The sequence below is a fragment of the Semicossyphus pulcher genome, unplaced genomic scaffold (genome assembly GCF_022749685.1).
Source record: "Semicossyphus pulcher isolate SPU_LCO1_2020_fin unplaced genomic scaffold, fSemPul1.0.p SCAF_7, whole genome shotgun sequence".
NCBI lineage: Eukaryota > Metazoa > Chordata > Actinopteri > Labriformes > Labridae > Semicossyphus > Semicossyphus pulcher.
The window spans coordinates 22,359,915-22,378,873 of record NW_027211748.1 but is presented as its reverse complement, the minus strand read 5'-3'; the positions used below and the strand labels follow the sequence as shown (position 1 = coordinate 22,378,873).

Below are 18,959 nucleotides of genomic sequence, written 5' to 3'. Positions count from 1 at the left end.
CTGGTTTGTGAGGTCATTCAGAAATTCAAAGAATGTAGGTGTAACCTGGGAAAACCAGATGATTCAGACTGAGCCACAAAACAAGGCGTGTGATTTAAAGCTCCTGTAAGGAACTTTCAGTTGGTGTCGAGTTTGGCGCCTCCTGTGGACAAAGACATACCTATTATTTAATTGCTGATCTTGTCGTGTATGTGCGTGTAAGTAGTGTTTTCTGGTAAAAATCTCATCCTGCTTTCTTTTAACATTTAAACATTGAGAGTCTTTGCAGTGGAAAAAGTAAACACAGACAGTTTCACCCACATGATCTCCCTGTCTGACACCTCCCACGGCAGCAGTTTCAGGCATTACAAATAATCATATCGAAATAATCAATCTTGTCGTTGTCATGTAGATGCATCAGTAAACTCCCTCTTAGAAGCAGTTCCCTTTACAAACCAATTACTTCATCAGTTATAACTCCGTCTCTGTCTGCGAAAAGTCCCGAAATCCTTTTAGCTTCCTCAGAGCTGTATTGCAACAGGGAAATGCTTCCACCGTGTCTTTTATGTCACTTCTAATGAAAATATAGAGTAAACAGTCTATCAGAGGGCTGAGGTAGACCAGAGCACTGGTCAGAACACTGGACCAATCCCTGACTAAGTCCTCTGCGTCCGAGTCGTCTTGACCTTTCAGAGAGTAGTACAGGTTCCTGAAGCTGAAGGGGAAGAACAAAACAGTGTACGTCCCCAACACCAGACTCAACACCCCCAAAACTCTCCTCTTGTTCTTCATGTTGTTTCTCATGGTGTTGCTCTTGTTTAAGGCTTTCCACGTGGCTATGAAGAGACCCAGAAGAAACGGGGCAGGGAGGAGGCAGAAGATGGCGAAAACCAAGAAGGGGAATCTGGTGTGGCTCATTAAGTAATAATCCATAGTGGAGAAGGCCAGTGAAAAGATCCACGCGCTAACTGAGATCAGGATGGATAACTTTGCACTATTCTTTGTGTGATACCACACAGGACAGGCCACCATTACATACCTCTCTGCAGAAATCAGCAGCATGAAACTCAGACTGGAGGAAAGGCCCAGGCGGACAAAGAGTCGCGCGACGCAGCGGGCCCTCAGTAAGGGGGGGAAGGCGGGATCAAAATACCTGCTGATGACGAAGACCACCGTGATCCCGATCTGAATGAGATCTGACAGGAGCAGGTTGAGGGCGAAGATCGGTGCTGCTCTGTCCTTCTTGAGGAGACACAGGAGAGCATAGCAGGCCAGGCAGACTTCAGGAAGTCCTACGAGGAATATCACCCAGTCCACGGTGATACCGAGGATATTTGTGTAATAGAAGGGGTCTTCACAGGGAAGTGAGGCGTTTTCATTTACCTGAGTCATCTGGCTGCTGCTAGACACCTGTAGATCAACCATGTTGCTTTCAGCTCTGCAGTTCACAAAGTGAAGTTGTATTATCAGGCGTTAGTTTCCACTGATGATGAGAGATGATGACTAACTTCAGCCGAGAGCTGTGATCATCAGATATTATATAGTGTCACATCCTGTGCACACAAAAACAAACACACAAACTGATCACCCGCAAAGACAAAAAAAACATACAAACTATATCCCTAAATCTACAAAAAATGCTTCCAAGTTAACAATAAGTATCTTGTATATAACTTTAAATGATAGTTAGACACTGACATTTAACTCAGAAACTAACAAAGTATATGTGGAAGAGTTAATTTTGAATGACTTACCTTGCATCTCTGCTTCCCTGAATAATTTAGACCAACAAAATATTCACACCGCTTCCTGTAAGAGCAGTGATGTTATTCACCGTCACATCGTCGAGCAGTCACCTTTGTTACACCCAGTCATGGGAGGAATATGAGGAATTATGCAAACTTTTATGGATATCTGTTTCTGAGAAAAAACACCCCCCCACACTGTAACAGTATTCAAAACCAGGCAAAGCAAGCGAGCCTCACAGAGCAGCAGATAAGCAAATGTTTTCATATCTCTATTGGAAAATTATGTTGCCCAATTATTACACACAATACGCACAAACAATATATGTAATGATGTATGTAATTCAACACAACACATCAAAGTGAGACTGTAATGGAGCTGTTTCTGTCACTTTGTTCAGTCAAGTTTCTAGCAGTAGATCGCATATGTAAGAGTGAAATAGACTCAATTAAAATGTGAATTTCATAGGTTATGATTATTTATTTATTTAAGGTTACATAATCTTGATTAAAAACCTGCATAAAACGGTACATTTTATCCTACAGCTCATTTGACATTTCATGAGTCCTTTTTTGAAGACAAAGTCGTGTAAATTTCAACTACCTCAAATTTCCAGGACATGTTTAGCCTACCTTAGCATGAAGACTGGCAGCAGGGGAATCGGCCTAGGTTCATAAAAAAGTAACAAAATCTGCCTGTTAGAACCTCTATAGCTAAGTTACTGGAGTTTGGTAGCTCGTTCCACCGCCTGGGGACTACTGAGGAGAAGAGTCTAGATAGCAACTTAGGGCCCCGTTGTGATGGGAGTACCAGGCGCCTTTCATTGGCAGAGCGTAGTGGGTGAGAGGGAGTGTAGACCTGGATGAGGGCGATCAGGTAGGCAGGAGTTGTTTTTGTTGCTGTTTTGCAAGCGAGCTGCAGGGTTTTGAATTTGATGCGAACGGCGACTGGGAGCCGGTGGAGAGATATGAACAGTGGAGTGACGTGTGTTGTTTTGGTTTGATTGAAGACCAGTCGCGCTGCTGCGTTCTGGATCATCTGCAGAGATAAATACGACAACTGGTCATGAAAAATGACAACAGGTTGTTCTGTGCAGCGCCAGGCTAGCTGTTTTCTCTCTGCTTTTTGCTAAGCTAAGCTAAGGAATGGCTTACATTTTAAAAGACAGACATGAGAGAGGTGTAGACCTTTTCAAGTAAGAATTTTTATAAGTCGTCAACACCAGGTAACACAATGATCAGAGTTTTAAAGGAGCGTAAAACCGCCTTTCATATTTTATGTTACACAGTAAAATGCCAATGTTAGCTGGGAAGTGGTGACATTAACTCATGTCTAGCAGTAAGTAATGGGTCTGTTTTTCCAGATTTAAATATTCATCATCTTTTCAGTTGCCCATCAATTGGGAAGCAGTGAACGACACATTCGCTTTGCACCACATGCACCCTTCTCTTGACACCTATAGTCCTTTTGGAATGAGGTTGGTCTTGTAATAATGGCAGGCGAGGAAACGCTCACCGGTACCTCTTACACACCTGCTTCACCTCAGGGAGATTCCAAAAACCCCAGAGACCAACCCCAGGCTCTCCGTCATGCGCGCTCACTCTGATACTGCTCACTCTAATACACACAGAAACACAAGCACTCATGCTCACACATGACAAAAAGCTAGATTATAATACTCAAACATAACTACCAGTGCCCCAAACAATCGTGCCCACAGTTATTAATAAAGACTGTCCATTGTACATTAGGCACGCAGTCGAGAATAAAGACATGGATCCCAGCAGCAAAAATAAGTGAACGTATGTATACAGCCTTTCTCTGATGGTAAGCACACAGAACGCTTGTTAACATAAGATCTGATTGGTCCGATACTGTTGATAAAGACTTAGAGAGTTACGCTGTTGTGCCTAGTGCGTACATGTACGCAGCATCTCTCTTGATTTGGAAAGGTAATCGTCAGGTTTGCACTGCGTGTACCCTCACCAAGAATATGGACGCACAGTAGCGTGGGGCAACCCACATTCACATAGCAGCAGAAATCTGTTATTTTTAAATGTTATATTGTTGTTTCGCTGTCTCACTGACATGTGGCACTATCCATGTCATCCCTTTCACCAACATCTATGAAAATAAATTGCGAAAAAAAAAACATTCAAACTATTTTATTCAAACAACATTGTCAAAATAAGACATTAAAACAAGACTTTAAAAAAAGATATTAATTCTTAAGGCCAAGAGCCCCCCCAGTGGCTCAGGGCCCTGAGCACGTGCCCACTTTGCCCATGCAGTAATCCATTACTGGCTAACGGCAGCCACAGTTAGCAGCAGTTAGTGCTTACTTTATCAAAGCTATGGTCTATCTGGAAATCACCTAAATGTTTGAAAGTTGAGGAAGAGAAGCTGGTGTACATCGGAGGGCTAAATTGAAAATGACATTTCAGCAAAGCCGAATCACAGCCGTGCTGATATACAGTACAACAGCACACCCTCTCATGTGAAACTGCCTTAGAGTCAGAATCGGAATTTGTTTTGGTGTTTGGTGCAGAACAAATGAGCACCATGCACGAGGCAGCCATCCGCGGCTATATATATTCAACATATATTAAGAGCAAAGGCTAATCATTGTGCTGTGATCTTAACTGAATACAGTTTTACCTTGAAGTTGTTCAATAATTCCCCCTCCCATCTCAGGGTCATGTGACGTCCCTGAGTCCTGTGCGAGGGTTCAAGCAGAGGCTGATCTGTTGGGATTAGCCTCCACAGCCAGCACACTGTCAGCACACAACGCACACGCTCACCGATGGCCACCGTCTGCAAACATCAGGACAACAACAGGTACGAAATCCACTTTTGTTGTAGATTAACTGATTAATTGTCCTTAACATGAGTTGAGTTGAACGTATGTGCGTTTGTGTTTCAACACGTAAAAGCAGAGCACATGGAGACTTAATCAGGCCAACAAGCTGTCAAGGATGATCTCTTGATCCCCTATGCTTGGGTTCGAGTTAAGTTAACGTTCATTTAGGGTCAGTGTTTCAGCATTTTACCCTTTCTGTGATAAACAGCAGGTCATACTTTACTTTGTGTGCGTTTATATCCACTCAGTAAATCAATATATACGGTTACATGTCACCAAACGGTCCTACTTTACACCAGATTACGTCAAAGAGGTCTTGGATCAGCTTTATCAGGTTATAGTTTTTGTGCAGTCTGTGTATTACTTTGTATTAAGTTGTTGAGGTATTTCTGTTACTTGTCCCCTCTCTGAACACATCTTAGTAACTGGTTATAGTTAAGTGTTCTATATATAGGGCACAGTAGGCGAAAGCCCAGTACACAGGATTACTGGTCTGAGCGCACAGTTGGAGTGAAACAAGGACTTCACACTTGCCAACACCTCAAAACCAGCTGTCAGTTAATTCTCATCAGCATTAGTGCTTCTTACATGTAACAGCAGCATATGTCCTGTGCAAACGTTTTAATTTGGTGCTGCTCAGCACACAGCAAGATGTTTGGATTCATTTAGTTCAGTTTGTTTCGCACAAAATACAAAGCACGTGAGGGAAGTCTAAAAGCACGTGTGTGGGTGTGGTGGAAAGCTGTCAAAAGCTTGGATGGAAACCACACACTTAATATATACATGTATCTATAAGGTGATAAATACATACAAAATCACCAAAACACCATAAACATCAGTGTTAAAAGGATAGTTCTTTTTTTTTAAGATGGGTTGTTTGAGGTACTTATCTACGGAAGCCCGAAGCCGACATGCTTGCATACTTTTTATTTTCTCCTTTTTCCCGTTATAACGAGTAATTTACGGTTGTTTTTAAAGCGAGATCTCGATTTATTTATCTCAAGATAACAACGCTGCACCACTGTAACTTAAGATGATCATCACTCGTATTCTCAGAGTTGCAAATCCGCAAAATAAAAATAGAAAAAGGCTTAACTTACCTCATTAGTGTGGGCAATGGCAGCATGGCATGTCCTGCTCTGTAATATCACAGCAACATGTTGTTTTGTTTTCTAAATCGCTGGAAATCTCTTGAGAAAACAACCAGAAATGATCATAGGAAAATGGAGTAAAAAAAATGTATGGATGCATGTCCGCTTAGAGCAAGCTGTAAAGAGGGTCATGAGAAAAGCAAACTTTTACCACTTAAAGATATAATCTGGAAAATTTTCATGTAAATAAATGTCTGTTAAATCACTATCTAATGAGGTAACACAATGGTGATTGAGCCTATGGCCCACTGATGAAAGTCTTTGCATTTGCAGTGTTACAGACTGGGTGTCTTTCATGGAAAAAACCCCAAGCAGCGCCCACTTAGTGACGTGTTTTCCATCAGCCAGCAGTGGTTGGTCTGCCAGAGAGGGTAGGCGGAGCGAAGCAGCTGCTTTTCCGCTCTCTGCAAGTGTTGCGAGTAAACAGTAATCTACTATGGCTGAACAAACAAAGAAAAGGTTGATGACTACAGATACAACTTCAAAAATAAGTGAAAATCCAAAGAAAAAGAAACAAACTCGACGCTCAGATGAAGGCAAACAGTCTAAAAAGGAAAGCGACCGTCCGCAGGGAAAATCAAGAGTTACAACCGGAGCCAACCGTGGACGTCACACATGAGACACTGTATGGATATCTGGGAAGTGTGCTCCTGCAATTACCGTTTATCACCATAGGTGCCGCCAAAGAGAACGAAACTGAGATCTTTGAGATTACAACTTTAAATAAGTCCTACAAATAAAAAACATTTCAGGTGAAGTGTGTGCTATAGCTTTGAATATTTTCACTGTGTCAGACCGGAGACTAGACCGGCAAGGTCTCAGACGATTTCCATTAGAAGAAACAGGCTGCAGATTTAGAAACGATGCAAATTCAAAAAAGCCCAAAACAAATGCAACGAGTCAAACTTATCTGTGGATCATGTTTTTAAGATTGAATGAATATGCATTTAAATCAATGTGTCTCTGATCATCTCTTGTGTATATGTTGACTGTGCAGTTAGTCCCCGTGTGACAAACATACATCCAGAGCCTTCATCTGCCCACCATGACGTCCGCAGAGGAAGAGCTCACCTGCTCCGTATGCCGAGACTCCTTCAGCCAAGCCCACCCTCTGCCCTGCGGCCACAGCTTCTGCCCCGCCTGCATCCGCGAGGCCTGGAGCGCCCAGGACGAGGAGAAAACCCGCTTCACCTGCCCGCAGTGTCAGGAGGAGCACGGCGAGGTGTTCTGTGACTGCTGCTCAGAGGCAGAGGATGGACAGCAACCGTTAGCTGTCAAGACCTGCCTGAGGTGTGAAGTGTCGCTGTGCGCCCAACACATACAACCCCATCTGGAGAGGCCGGCGTTTAGCACCCACCTGCTGGTGGACCCGCTGATGGACCTCTCCCAGCGAAGATGTCAAACACACATGGAAATATTGCGCTACTACTGCGCGGACGAGAGGGTGTACGTGTGTGGAGACTGTCTGCTGGACGGAGGACACGCTCAGCACAAAGTGAAGGCGCTGAGACAGGTGGAGGAGGATCTGAAGGTCAGCCGGACGACTACACAGACTGTGTGTGTTCATGTTTGTGTGTGCAGGAGTGTGTGGTGGCTCATACATGTGTGTTTCTCCACAGGTTATTCTCCAGACGCTGCTCAGAAAAGCTGAGGAGAAGCTGAGAGAAGGAGAGCGAATACTCAGAGAGCATGAGAACATTGATAACACCATGACTGTGAGTAAAACTGTTTAAACAGCAGGGAAAATATTGTCAAAACTTAATTAAGTGTGAACGGATACAAGGAGTTTAACTCTGGTTTTACTTTACTCTCAATATATAGACACAGAAAAAGACATAAACGTGAGACAAGGACAACAAGCTTAAAAAAAAAATAACAGTCAATATTTAACTACCATCTGGCGACTACCTGGATGTCTACTGATGTAAATATATATATTGAAAGAATGATATATTTATACAGTTTAAAGGACAGTATTTACAGTGCATACAGTGTCCATAGATTCCCGTTAAATGCAATGATGATGCATAATTAAATCGTGGCGTATCCAAACATGAGAATAAATAATATATCTTACAGCAAAGTCCATCCATCCCTTATCTATACCTCTTATCCTGTTCAGTTGTGGGGGGTCTGGAGCCTGTCCCAGCTGTCATTGGGCGAGAGGCGGGGTACACCCTGGACTGATCGCCAGTCAATCACAGGGCTGACACACAGAGACCGACAACCTTTCACGCTCACATTCACACTTACGGACAATTTAGAGTCACCAGTGAACCTAACGAGCATGTCTTTGGACTGTGGGAGGAAGCCGGAGTATCCGGATGGAACCCACGCATGCACGGGGAGAACATGCAAGAAAGGCCCACTTTACGTCTTAACCAGGATTTGAACTAGGAACCTTCTAGCTGTGAGGCGACAGTCCTAAACACTGCACCACTGTGCAGCCCTTTAAATAACAATAAGTTTATTATTTATTCGCTGTTGTTTTGTTAAAGAAGTTATATGATTAAGTGGAATTATTGTTTACAATATTTGTTGCTTTATGCTTTTGTTTTGATAGAACTGGGCAGTTTGGGCACCAGATGGCGCACTTATATCAGTAGGTAGGATAGGATAGGCTTGCTACAGGGAAGGGTTAGTTTTTTACCAGGATAAGGAAAGAAGAAGACGCTGCCGATTTTTGCTTTTCTGCTGGAAAATTGTTCAATAAACCAAAGAACCAAAGAACTTAATTCTTGGCATTCTTGGATGTTTGTGTCCCTGGGTTATTGTACATGCATTTTGAGTTAAATGAGTTTAATGAGAGGCTGCACGGTGGTGCAGTGGTTGCCTCACGGCTAGAAGGTTCCTGGTTCGAATCCTGGTTCGGGCGTAGGGGGCCTTTCTGTGTGGAGTTTGCATGTTCTCCCTGTGCAGTGTGCGGTGAGTATGTGTGAAAGGTTGTCTGTCTCGATGTGTCAGCCCTGTGATTGACGGGCGATCAGTCCAGGGTGAACCCCGCCCCTCGCCCAATGACAGCTGGGAGGTAAATGTTGAAGATAGATCAGTTGTAAATCCTGTCCTATCTGATTTCCGACACACAAAGGATCACATTTAAATCCTTTCCAACAATAACCCTCAGACTGTCCTTGTTCTTTGATGATCTTTGGTTTGATCATCTGACGCAGCACCAACAAACAATCTCTCACGACTCACGGTTTCAGGACTCTCTGAAGCAGGACGACACCCAGGTGGAGCGGCTGGGCTCAGACCTGCAGGTCCAGGTGAAGAAGCTGGTGATGGCTCTTAGAGAGATCACAAAGAGGGAGCGACACCAGGTGATAGAGCGTGTGCAAGAGGACTGCTCCAAGGTGAGAGAGGATATGAGCCAAGCGCTGAGCATCCAGCACTACCTGTCCTCGCTGCTGGCAGAGTCCGACCCCTTCCTGCTCATCTGGGTAAGAGTCGGTGCTGGACATCTCTGACTTACATCACCAGGTTTATTGAGAACTATGTCATGAAAATGCAAATGATTCTGATCATTATAGAAATTTATCATAGATGTCTCTCAGTGTAATTAACTCTTGATGCCGTTGAGCTAATCTGAATATCTAAACCCAACAAATGACAACAGTGGTCTGTTTGTCAGTTCATCACGTTAGTCGAGACTGTTCAAAAGGAGTGGATGAAGCCCACGTGATGTCACCTTATTGTTTATGAACACCCCTTTTGAAGCCTCAAATTCAATTTGGGTGTCGCCATCTTGTTTTTTTGGATGCAGAGGTAACTATATTTCACTTTAAATAGGACCAAAGTTTACAAAATGAACATCATACTGTATTAAATCAGAATTAAAACTTTGAGACTTTGAGAAGTAAAGTCAGGTTTGATTCACTTCTTGGCTTCACTTTTAAAACACTTTCATACAGTCCCTGGTGCAGACTGAAACATTGAATGTTTTTTATCATTCAAGGTCTGAAGATGATGAACGATATTAACTTTGGTGATCCTCTGACTTATTCTCTAGCAACAATGAGGTTGACAATTATTGTTTGGATATCCGTAGAATTTAGTTCAGACACTCATGTTTTCCTCAAGATAAACAGGAAACATGCTAACATGCTAAACTGAACATGCTAAACATCTGTATTGTCAGCGTTGGCATATAGCTCACCTATGGTGAGAAATGGTAATTGCAGGAGCACCCTTCCCAGATATCCAGACAGTGTCGCATGTGTGGCGTCGACGGTTGGCTCCGGTTGTAACTCTTGATTTTCCTCGCTGACGGTCACTTTCCTTTTTAGACTGTTTGCCTTCATCTGAGCGTTGAATTTGTTTCTTCTTCTTTGGATTTTCACTTATTGTTGTATCTGTAGTCATCCATCTTTTCTTTGTTTGTTCAGCCATAGTAGATTACTGTTTACTCGCAACACTTGCAGCAACCAGAAAAGCAGCCGCTTAGCTCCACCTACCCTCTCTGGCAGACCAACCACTGCTGGCTGATGGAAAACGCATCACTAACTGGGCGCCGCTTGTGATTTTTTTAGCGAGAGACGCCACAGACACCCAGTCTGTAATACTGCAAATGCAAAGGCTTTCATCAGTGGGCCAGTGGGATTTAAAAAAATCTACGAGATAATGACTTTATTAAAGGTTTGGTTTCTCATCTGTTGTTCGATAAATACTAAATACACACTACTTGTTTGTATCTTCTATGTGGCATATTTCCCCTCATTAGGCAGAAACCGAGCAAAGAACAATTTTCTTCATATTGCTGTCAACAGAGGGAAAATCAAAGCCTCTGAAAACCTGTTTATACTATTAAATATTAATCAGAGTATTGCACCTCAAAACTGTTTATTTAAGTCATCCAGACTGGAAAACTACCTCAAGAAAAAACTCACTGTTATCAGATCCTGATTTAAATGCTTCTAAATTATGATTAGGGCCCAAATCAGTGAGAAGAGAAGAGACAAAACAGCACGGACTGTTATTTCTTATGAGAAATAACCAGAGCTGGTTAAACCTCTGCTCAAAACGTTGTGTTGATGTAGGACTGAATGTGCTAGTTGTAAGACGCTGATGGAGAAAACAGACTTTCAAGGCCTTTTAAAGTGTCCATTGTTGTCACATAAAGTCAAGTTATCTTCTGGAAAAGAAGAAAAAAGTGTCAGAAAATTCTGTGATTTTGTTTTCTAATCTTTCGTGCTTCTTTCTTTCTAAAAAATGGAATGTAAGAAGGTGTGTATTCAGCGACCTATTAAGCAAATGTTTTATATTCTGCTCAGTAAGAAAATCAACACATAAAATATTCTGAATTGCATTTTTAAGCGGTGAAATATCGCCTTGAATATCTGGAAAATATAAGTACAGAGCCACAGGTTTGTTCATTACAAGTATTGGATAAGTTTATATATTGAGGAGAAGAAATGCTGCATATCTCAGTAATAAAACATCCAGGGTCACAGATGTGCTTGAATAAAGGTGTAGCCTCGTGTTTATTTACTTTCAATGCCGCTCGGCAGATTCACGAGGACATCTGTGAAACTTTCTGTGAATACATCGATTTGTGTCGCCTTTTTCTCAGCTGTCCTTCACTCTTCTTTTCCTCAGGCCTTTCAATCAGATGACACAAAGTGAGTTCACACCAAGTCAATGACACTGTGATGTTGTGTGAGGCTGCGTCCTCCGGTGTGTGGATGTGTGTGTGTGTCGATGCACAGCCTTTGACTGTAGCTACGTATATGAGATAGAAACAGTGAACACAAAGACAGAAATGAATGGGCAAATGAATTAGATCGTTTACTCACAGGGAACACGTGTTGTGCTCTTGTGTTTAGGTTATTAGAAGACCTGAACAGCCCTCTGTTCACCCCTGATGGCGTCAGTCTGGACAGGAAACACATCTTGGAGGACATAGAGAGCAAGTACAGAGAGTTCATCACCGCCACCCTGCGCTGCCTCACCGACCTCAAACGGGAGCTCTGTGAGTGGCACATGGGTGACACACGGCCGCCATGTTTGTTTTCTTTAGGAGTTTGACTTCATGGGAAATTCATTTATTTAATGTCTTCCAGAAAGTTTATAAGATTGATCTCACTCTCATATTCATTCTTTAATAATAAGCTACAACCTGGTTAGCTTAGCTTAGCATAGAGACTGGAAACAGCTTGCTTGGCTAGGTCAAAGTCCCACACATAACCCTCTGTAAAAACACAACATCTTTGCACATTATTAAGTATATGTGGTAATAAGTTAGCATCTATGTTAAGCTAAGCTAACTACACTAAGCTAACCTGCTTCAGGTTTACAGCTTCTGCTTGAAAAAAGGTGTGAAATTCACACAAGAAATTACTAAAGCACCTATTTTAATATATTTACCAACCAGTTTTCTTCCCTCTCACACAGTAACCAGTCCGTTGACTCTGGACACGAACACGGCTCACCCTCTACTGAGCATCTCCGACGACCTTCGCTCAGTGTCGCGGGTTAAAAGCCGTCTGCCCTGCGCTGCTCACCCCGAACGTTTCGACCACTGGCCACAGGTGCTCACCGCCCAGACCTTCTCCTCTGGGACTCACTACTGGGAGCTGGAGGCTGAAGGATTCTGGGATATCGGCGTCTGCTACAGAAGTATTGGACGGAAGGGGAAGGAAGGCAACGCTTTTGGAAACAACAAGGTAAAAATGCAACATATACCGCTTTCCCACCTAAAATTAGCACGTTGACACAGTTTCTTAGACCCGGGAAGACTGACCAAGGATCAAAGTGTTTGCTGCCAATCAATAGTTTCATCTTTAGTTTAAACCAAAAGGCAAAACAGATTCCTCGATTTAAAATGCCTTTGCTTATATTCCAGGTATCTTGGAGCTTAACTCAGCAACACGACAGGAAGCTGGCTGCCTGGCACAACCGCAGGAAGACCCGCCTCACCTACCAGATGACTGGCAAACGAGTAGCCGTGGCGGTGGACTACGGCGCGGGCACCATCACCTTCTCTGAGGTGGGACCGTCCAACAACCTGAAACACATCCACACTTTCTCCACCAGCTTCTCTCAGCCGGCGTGCTTGGGCTTCGGACTCTACAAAGCTGAGCTCAACAGTCACATCTCCATCGTCAAAGTGTGAGGCGGAGGAAAGAGAGAAAATACCACTGATGGGTTAAAGTTAGATCAAATCATGCCAAGACAAAGTAGTGTTGATTTATTCACAGATGTCTGGAAACTTTTGAGGGAACTGTAACCATGAGACTCTCAGATGTTTCTCTGGAGCTCATCTTCGTCCTCGATAAACAGTAAAATCAGAGATCAGGGGAGATTTACATGGACATTATCTCAGCCAGAGAAAAATTACAATGGAGCATTGATAAGTGAATGATTGGATCCAATAAATGGACTGCAAAGAAGACAAAAAGGGACATAAACCGGTACGATTTTAACTGATGATTTAAAGATGTTTGAATGTTGTAAAAGAAGGTTTTAATGGTTGCTATTGATCATTTTTGTCTTATGGTTTGGAAACGTGTCCCATGTTTTCTTAAGCATCACTGCTCTACCTCAGTTTTCTGCTAATTGTTGTTTATACCAAACTGTGTTTGAGGCATCGAGTGTATGTTCATCAGGCTGTTTTAAAGACCCGCTCGAGTGAAACTCAACTGTTTAACATCTCCATGTGGTGTTCTTCATGTGCTATAAGACATATCGGGGACAACATCAGCAGTCATCTCCATGGCTGGGCCTGTCTGATTTTAAACTGCAGTGTATCAAGGACAGGCTGAACAACATGTTTTCAGATTGGCAGATTTGAGACATCACAAACCTAAGGAGCCAATCCCGTTAATGGACGGGGTGACGCTATGCATATCATTATGTGTAACCAATGGCAACCACTTTGGTGATGCGCGAGCCAGCTGTAACCATCGTAATTTTTGCAAACTCACTACTGACTACTAAACGTTAAACTGACAAACTCGATTTCAGTTTCATTCTCTTGGGCTCCCCCTCATGGCGACTGTGGGAGCACACTTCCCAGATATCCAGACAGTGCTGCATGTGTGACGTCCACGGTTGGCTCCGGTTGTAACTCTTGATTTTCCTCTCTGACGGTTGCTTTCCTTTTTAGACTGTTTGCCTTCATCTGAGCGTCGAGTTTGTTTCTTTTTCTTTGGATTTTCACTTATTTTTGAAGTCGTATCTGTAGTCATTTCATCTTTTCTCTGTTTGTTCAGCCATAGATTACTGTTTACTCGTAACACTTGCAGAGACGGGAAAAGCAGCCGCTTAGCCCCGCCTACCTTCTCTGGCAGACCAACCACTGCTGGCTGATGGAAAACACGTCACTAACTGGGCGTCGCTTGTGATTTTTTCCGCAAATGTCACCACAGACACCCCGTCTTTCATCATTTATGCATTCCGATACTCAGAAAAACACTTCTATGAATCTGTATCGGGAGCGCTGGTTAAGCTCAGTGTGTAGAGCAGACGCCTCGTGTACAGAGGCTACAGTCCTCAACGCAGCGGCTGCAGTTTGACTCCCGCCCTCGGCCCTTTGCTGCATGTCAGTCCCCACTCTCTTCCCCCCATATATCCTGTCTCTCTTCAGCTGTCTAATCTAATATGAATGGCCAAATAATAATAATAATAATAATCTATATCTGCTATAGTGTCTCTAAATACGTCTAACTAGCTACATAAAGCATCGAGTTGTAGCTGTTTTCTCCTGAAGGTGTAAAAGCAACAAAAGCAGCATGTGCTCCTTTTAACTCAGCTTTAACAAAACACACAAGGGAACCACTGATTTGACTGGACCCTTCAAAATAAAAGAGGAAAACGCCACTCATGCATTAGCTCGGCTCTTTTTCAGCTCAGATACCCAGTTATCTTCCCATTTTTCTTTACTTCACTGTAAAGGTGAGTGGGCGGATGTAACATAGAGGGTGAGAAAGAAGCGGGAGGAAAGGGAGGTGTAGCTGAGAGAGAGAGAAAGGGAAGGATCAGAGCAGACGCTGGCTCGGCGGCGATCAGACTGACTGCCGTGCAGAGAAACAATGTGACACAGGAACAACAGAACAGAGATTTTTGACTGTTTTACAGACAATCAGCTGGGAGGAAGCAGATCTCTGCTCCTGATATGGAATACAAGATCGCTCAGACGGAAACAGGTGATCATCTTTTTTTAAATTCAATTAAAACAGGAATTTTGCCACACAAAGAAAACCGATCGCTCATTTTAGGACACTTGTTTTACGGTGAATTTTGCAATAATGTGGCTCATTCTTAACGCAGGAAGCAGCTGTCTTTGTGTGTGATGAAATAAGTTAAACTGAAGCTCGGAATAGATGTTTTATACAGGCTGCGACTCATCTTGGTGAAAGATAAATGAATGGTTTTTAATGATTTATTGTTTTGAACTTCAGGGCATCACATGATGTCACGCTTCAGCTTTAATTATTGTGTTTTCAACGAAGAACTTTAAATAAACAAATAATGCAAAAAGCTTTATTTCTATGTTTAGATGTATGAGCATGCGTAAGTGTGAAACAAAAGTGTGTGTGTGAGGGAATGCGTGTAGAGCAGCGTTGGTAGGGAGGAGGGGGATACGTGTACAAGACAGATGGTCACTCAGTGGAGTTGTTCCCCCTCTCCCTCTCTCTTTCTCCCTCCCTCCTGGGTCTGACATCTTTTCCCTGTCACCTCTCCAGACTCTTACCTCAACTGTTTGCTATTTTCCCTGTCTCCTCTCCTCTCCTCAGCATCTTTTATCTTCTCCTCCATCTTTAACTTGAATCTTCACTCACTTTTTCTGCTCTTTAACTTAAAAAAAAACAACCTTTCTTCCCTGTCCCTCCGGCTTCAGCTCTTCTGGTTTCGTGTCGGGCTTTTTGCTGATGAAATCAACTTGAAAGTGCCGAGAGATTTCTGTTGTGATTGTCATTCTGGCCCCTGCTGACACAGCACGCAGGACGCTGAGGGGATTTGGGATTTGAAGGGGCATAAAAAGAGAGACAGCAAGATAAAGAAAGGGGGGATGATTGACGGCTGAGAAGGAGCCTGAGATTTCCCTGTATATTATTTGGTTTTAAGACATCTGCTGGTTCTACTGTAACCTAAACGTAGAAACTAAAACTACTAAGTTAAAGTTTAGAACATTTCTCTTCACCGTAGCATGATTGCTTTCATCCTAAGTTGTCCAAAGTGACACTTCCTCACAGCAGAATCAATCAGAAACATTCAACCAAACATCCCAGGTTCAGCCATGCACCCCGGGTTACTCCCCTCCCACCTCCCCACTCTGCTCCTCCTCCTGATGTGGGGTCCTCTGGAGTCCAGGGGCCAGAATGACACCGAGCCCATCATCCTCGAGGGGAAATGTTTGGTCGTGTGTGACTCCACTCCTTCCTCCGAGCCCGCCGGTAACGCCCTGGGCATGTCGGTCCGCTCCGGCTCGGGCAGGGTGGCCTTCTCCGCCAGCCGCCAGACCAACCACGAGCCCACAGACATGAGCAATCGCACCATGATCATCTACTTTGATAATGTGAGTACGGGACTGTGTTTGTCTGTCTCTAACAGCATAACATAAAGCGCACTCTTAAATTAGAGATCTCCACTGTAGTTTCATGACCAGGAGATTCTATTGTGCCACGATTAAAAAACAAGCTGGTCAGTTTCCTCCACACACCTCCTTGAAGCTGTATTCCCAGTAGTTTGTTGTCAGGAGTTTTATTCAAATGAGATGCACATACGATTAGAGTTCAGAGGAAAAAGTGGGAATAATGAGGTAAACACTGAACTTTAGACCGAGCTGCATTTTCACTGACATTTTGGGCTTTTTGGAAATGGAAATATCAGAATATTGACTCTGTATTTTGGGAAAAGTCTGAGACATAACTGGAAATAAATGGACAGAAAACTGATTCGAGTGACCCTGTGCAGGGTAATCATCTCCCCTGTTTGTCACTCGTCTTCTTGGAGATTTCTTCTACTTCACACCTTATAACCCCTTTCAGAATTTTCTGTATCACGCCCGTCATCTTGCATTTTCCTTGTACTCCTTCTCTTTACTGATGCATCAGATTTTGGTGAACGTGGGGACTCACTTTGACCAAGAGAGCAGCGTCTTCCTGGCACCAAGAAGAGGCGTGTACAGCTTCAACTTCCATGTAGTAAAGGCCTACAATAGACAAACTATTCAGGTACGACCTTGACTACGACACATACTTCACTGCATCAGCGTGCACTCTTTAACCCTTTTATTCGCTCTCACTTAGGTCAGTCTGATGCTCAACGGCTGGCCAATGATTTCAGCCTTCGCTGGGGACCAGGACGTGACCAGAGAGGCTGCCACTAACGCCGGCCTGGTGATCATGGAGAAGGGGGACAAGGCCTACCTAAGACTGGAGAGAGGGAACCTGATGGGAGGCTGGAAGTACTCCACCTTCTCTGGGTTCCTTGTCTTCCCCTTGTGAGAAAGATGGATGAAGTGTTGAGAGGAGAATTAGTAAGGGAAGAAAGGAAGGCTTCAATCTGTAACTCTTTATACAATGCATGAAAGGATGTGTTTTATGCAAATACGATGAAGATAATTCTCACTCGAGGCCAAAACAAAAGTAGGAAAGAGAGGCTAAAACATCCAGTAAATATGGTCTATCTGTGGATTTCATTTGCTGTTTCCGTGTATAAATATTTGCTGGGTTTGTAAAAGAGATACTTTAATTGTGACTAAAATATAAAGTAGCCATGTGCAATGTGGGCTTCTGTGCTGAGATATCTTTATTTTTCTTCACTGACAATGTTTAAAACACTGCTGTGCTCCACATGGCCTCCTGTCTAGCTAACAAACTTGCCAAACTTGCCCTTTAATCTGCTGTGTTGTATGACTGATGCTCCTCTATATGCCTGTTTGTCTCCTGCAACAAATGTTTATTTACACAGAAATTTATAATGAGGAGAAAATAAAATTATATAAAGTCGTCTCAGTATATTTTATGAATTATTAACACAGTTATCAGAGTTGACCCTTAACTATGTTGTGACAGATAATCTTCTCATGTAAATCAGTGTCCCTCCCTCCTCTCACGGCTCTCTACACAGTGCCACGGCAGCTGTTTGTAAATATAGCTCTCACCAGCAGAGTTGGCGTTGGCGTGGACCGAGCAGAGCAGCGTGGGGCAGAGTGTGAGTGTGGTGGGTAGCGGATACTCCTCGCAGGGCCGCAGACAGATGGAGGCTCTGGCGAGCAGGCAGGCTCCTCTCTGCAGGGCTGCTATGGAGAAAGTGCGGAGCGCTGTCACATGCAGTCACTCACGCTTCCCTGGTTCATGGCCACCACCTCTATTTCTTTCTCTGTCTCCCCGTCTTATTTCACAATATCACGTTCATGATTTATGGAGAGAGAGAATTCCTGAAAATAAAGAACCAAGACATTAATTTAAAGTGTCACATTAATGCACTCTCTGACAAAGCTTTAATGGCAATAGAAGGGAGACTTGAGTGTTTCTTTTTCTTAAGATGACTGAAGTTCTTTTGCAGAAAATTCAAGGCTTTTTTCCTTTTTCAACTCAGGTTATGTCCTACCTGAAACAACCTCTTTGACATTTAGGCTGAGGAGAAAATGAATGGTAACTATGACAAAGTAAAGGCAGCGACTTGCTGATTCCCAGATAATATCATAAATTGTAACTTCATTTGACACAGCTAAAATACTAAAATACAGTATAATCTGATATGGGCCGTAAGGTGTATTTTATTACCTGATCTCAAGGCTTCATCTTCATCTTAAATCATCTTATTTTGTCTTTACATGGTGCATATTCCTGAACTAATTTGTTATTCATTACATTGCCACCCAAAAAGAAACCTCTGGCACTTCACACATGCACAAAAAGTACAAGGAACGATGGGTTAATAGGGGCCCATTTCTGACAGGATAATCTGGCCATTCTTAAAATAAACACTGAAAATCCGAATAATTAAACGGTTTGTATTCAAGTTTCTGTCCGGGGGCGCTAGAGGGCGCCAAACCCGAATTACACAAAACAGAATGACCGAGGCAAACACACAAGAATGTCATTGATACCTAAAAGAAAGCCGTAGTTGAGCCCTCAAATTGTAAAATATAATCAGAAAAATGACGAACACAACCCGTTCATGTGTCTTCAGTTTTAGCATATATGTATTTTTTAAAAATTAAACAAGCGATATCATGAGCTGGTGATTGCTGAGCTGTGGCCAATGTAATAAAA

The 18,959-nt window shown here is 43.0% G+C and overlaps 3 protein-coding genes across 3 annotated transcripts; 2 read left to right on the top strand and 1 right to left on the bottom strand.

The window, feature by feature from the left end:
• Positions 1-450: 450 nt before the first annotated feature.
• LOC138611588 (proteinase-activated receptor 2-like) lies at positions 451-1,404 on the bottom strand. Its single transcript, XM_069684766.1, has one exon. The coding sequence runs from the start codon at positions 1,402-1,404 to the stop codon at positions 451-453; it is 954 nt and encodes a 317-aa protein (XP_069540867.1).
• A 5,377-nt stretch (positions 1,405-6,781) lies between these two features.
• On the top strand, positions 6,782-12,847 carry trim110 (tripartite motif containing 110). Its single transcript, XM_069683926.1, has 7 exons — positions 6,782-7,267; positions 7,356-7,451; positions 8,943-9,176; positions 11,332-11,354; positions 11,559-11,704; positions 12,127-12,398; positions 12,578-12,847. Exons 1-7 carry the CDS (start codon positions 6,782-6,784, stop codon positions 12,845-12,847), a joined length of 1,527 nt encoding a protein of 508 aa, XP_069540027.1.
• A 1,840-nt stretch (positions 12,848-14,687) lies between these two features.
• cbln12 (cerebellin 12) lies at positions 14,688-17,682 on the top strand. The gene is made up of 4 exons (XM_069684833.1): positions 14,688-14,879; positions 15,575-16,252; positions 16,791-16,910; positions 16,986-17,682. Exons 2-4 carry the CDS (start codon positions 15,974-15,976, stop codon positions 17,181-17,183), a joined length of 597 nt encoding a protein of 198 aa, XP_069540934.1. The 5' UTR covers positions 14,688-14,879; positions 15,575-15,973; the 3' UTR covers positions 17,184-17,682.
• The last annotated feature ends 1,277 nt before the right edge of the window (positions 17,683-18,959 follow it).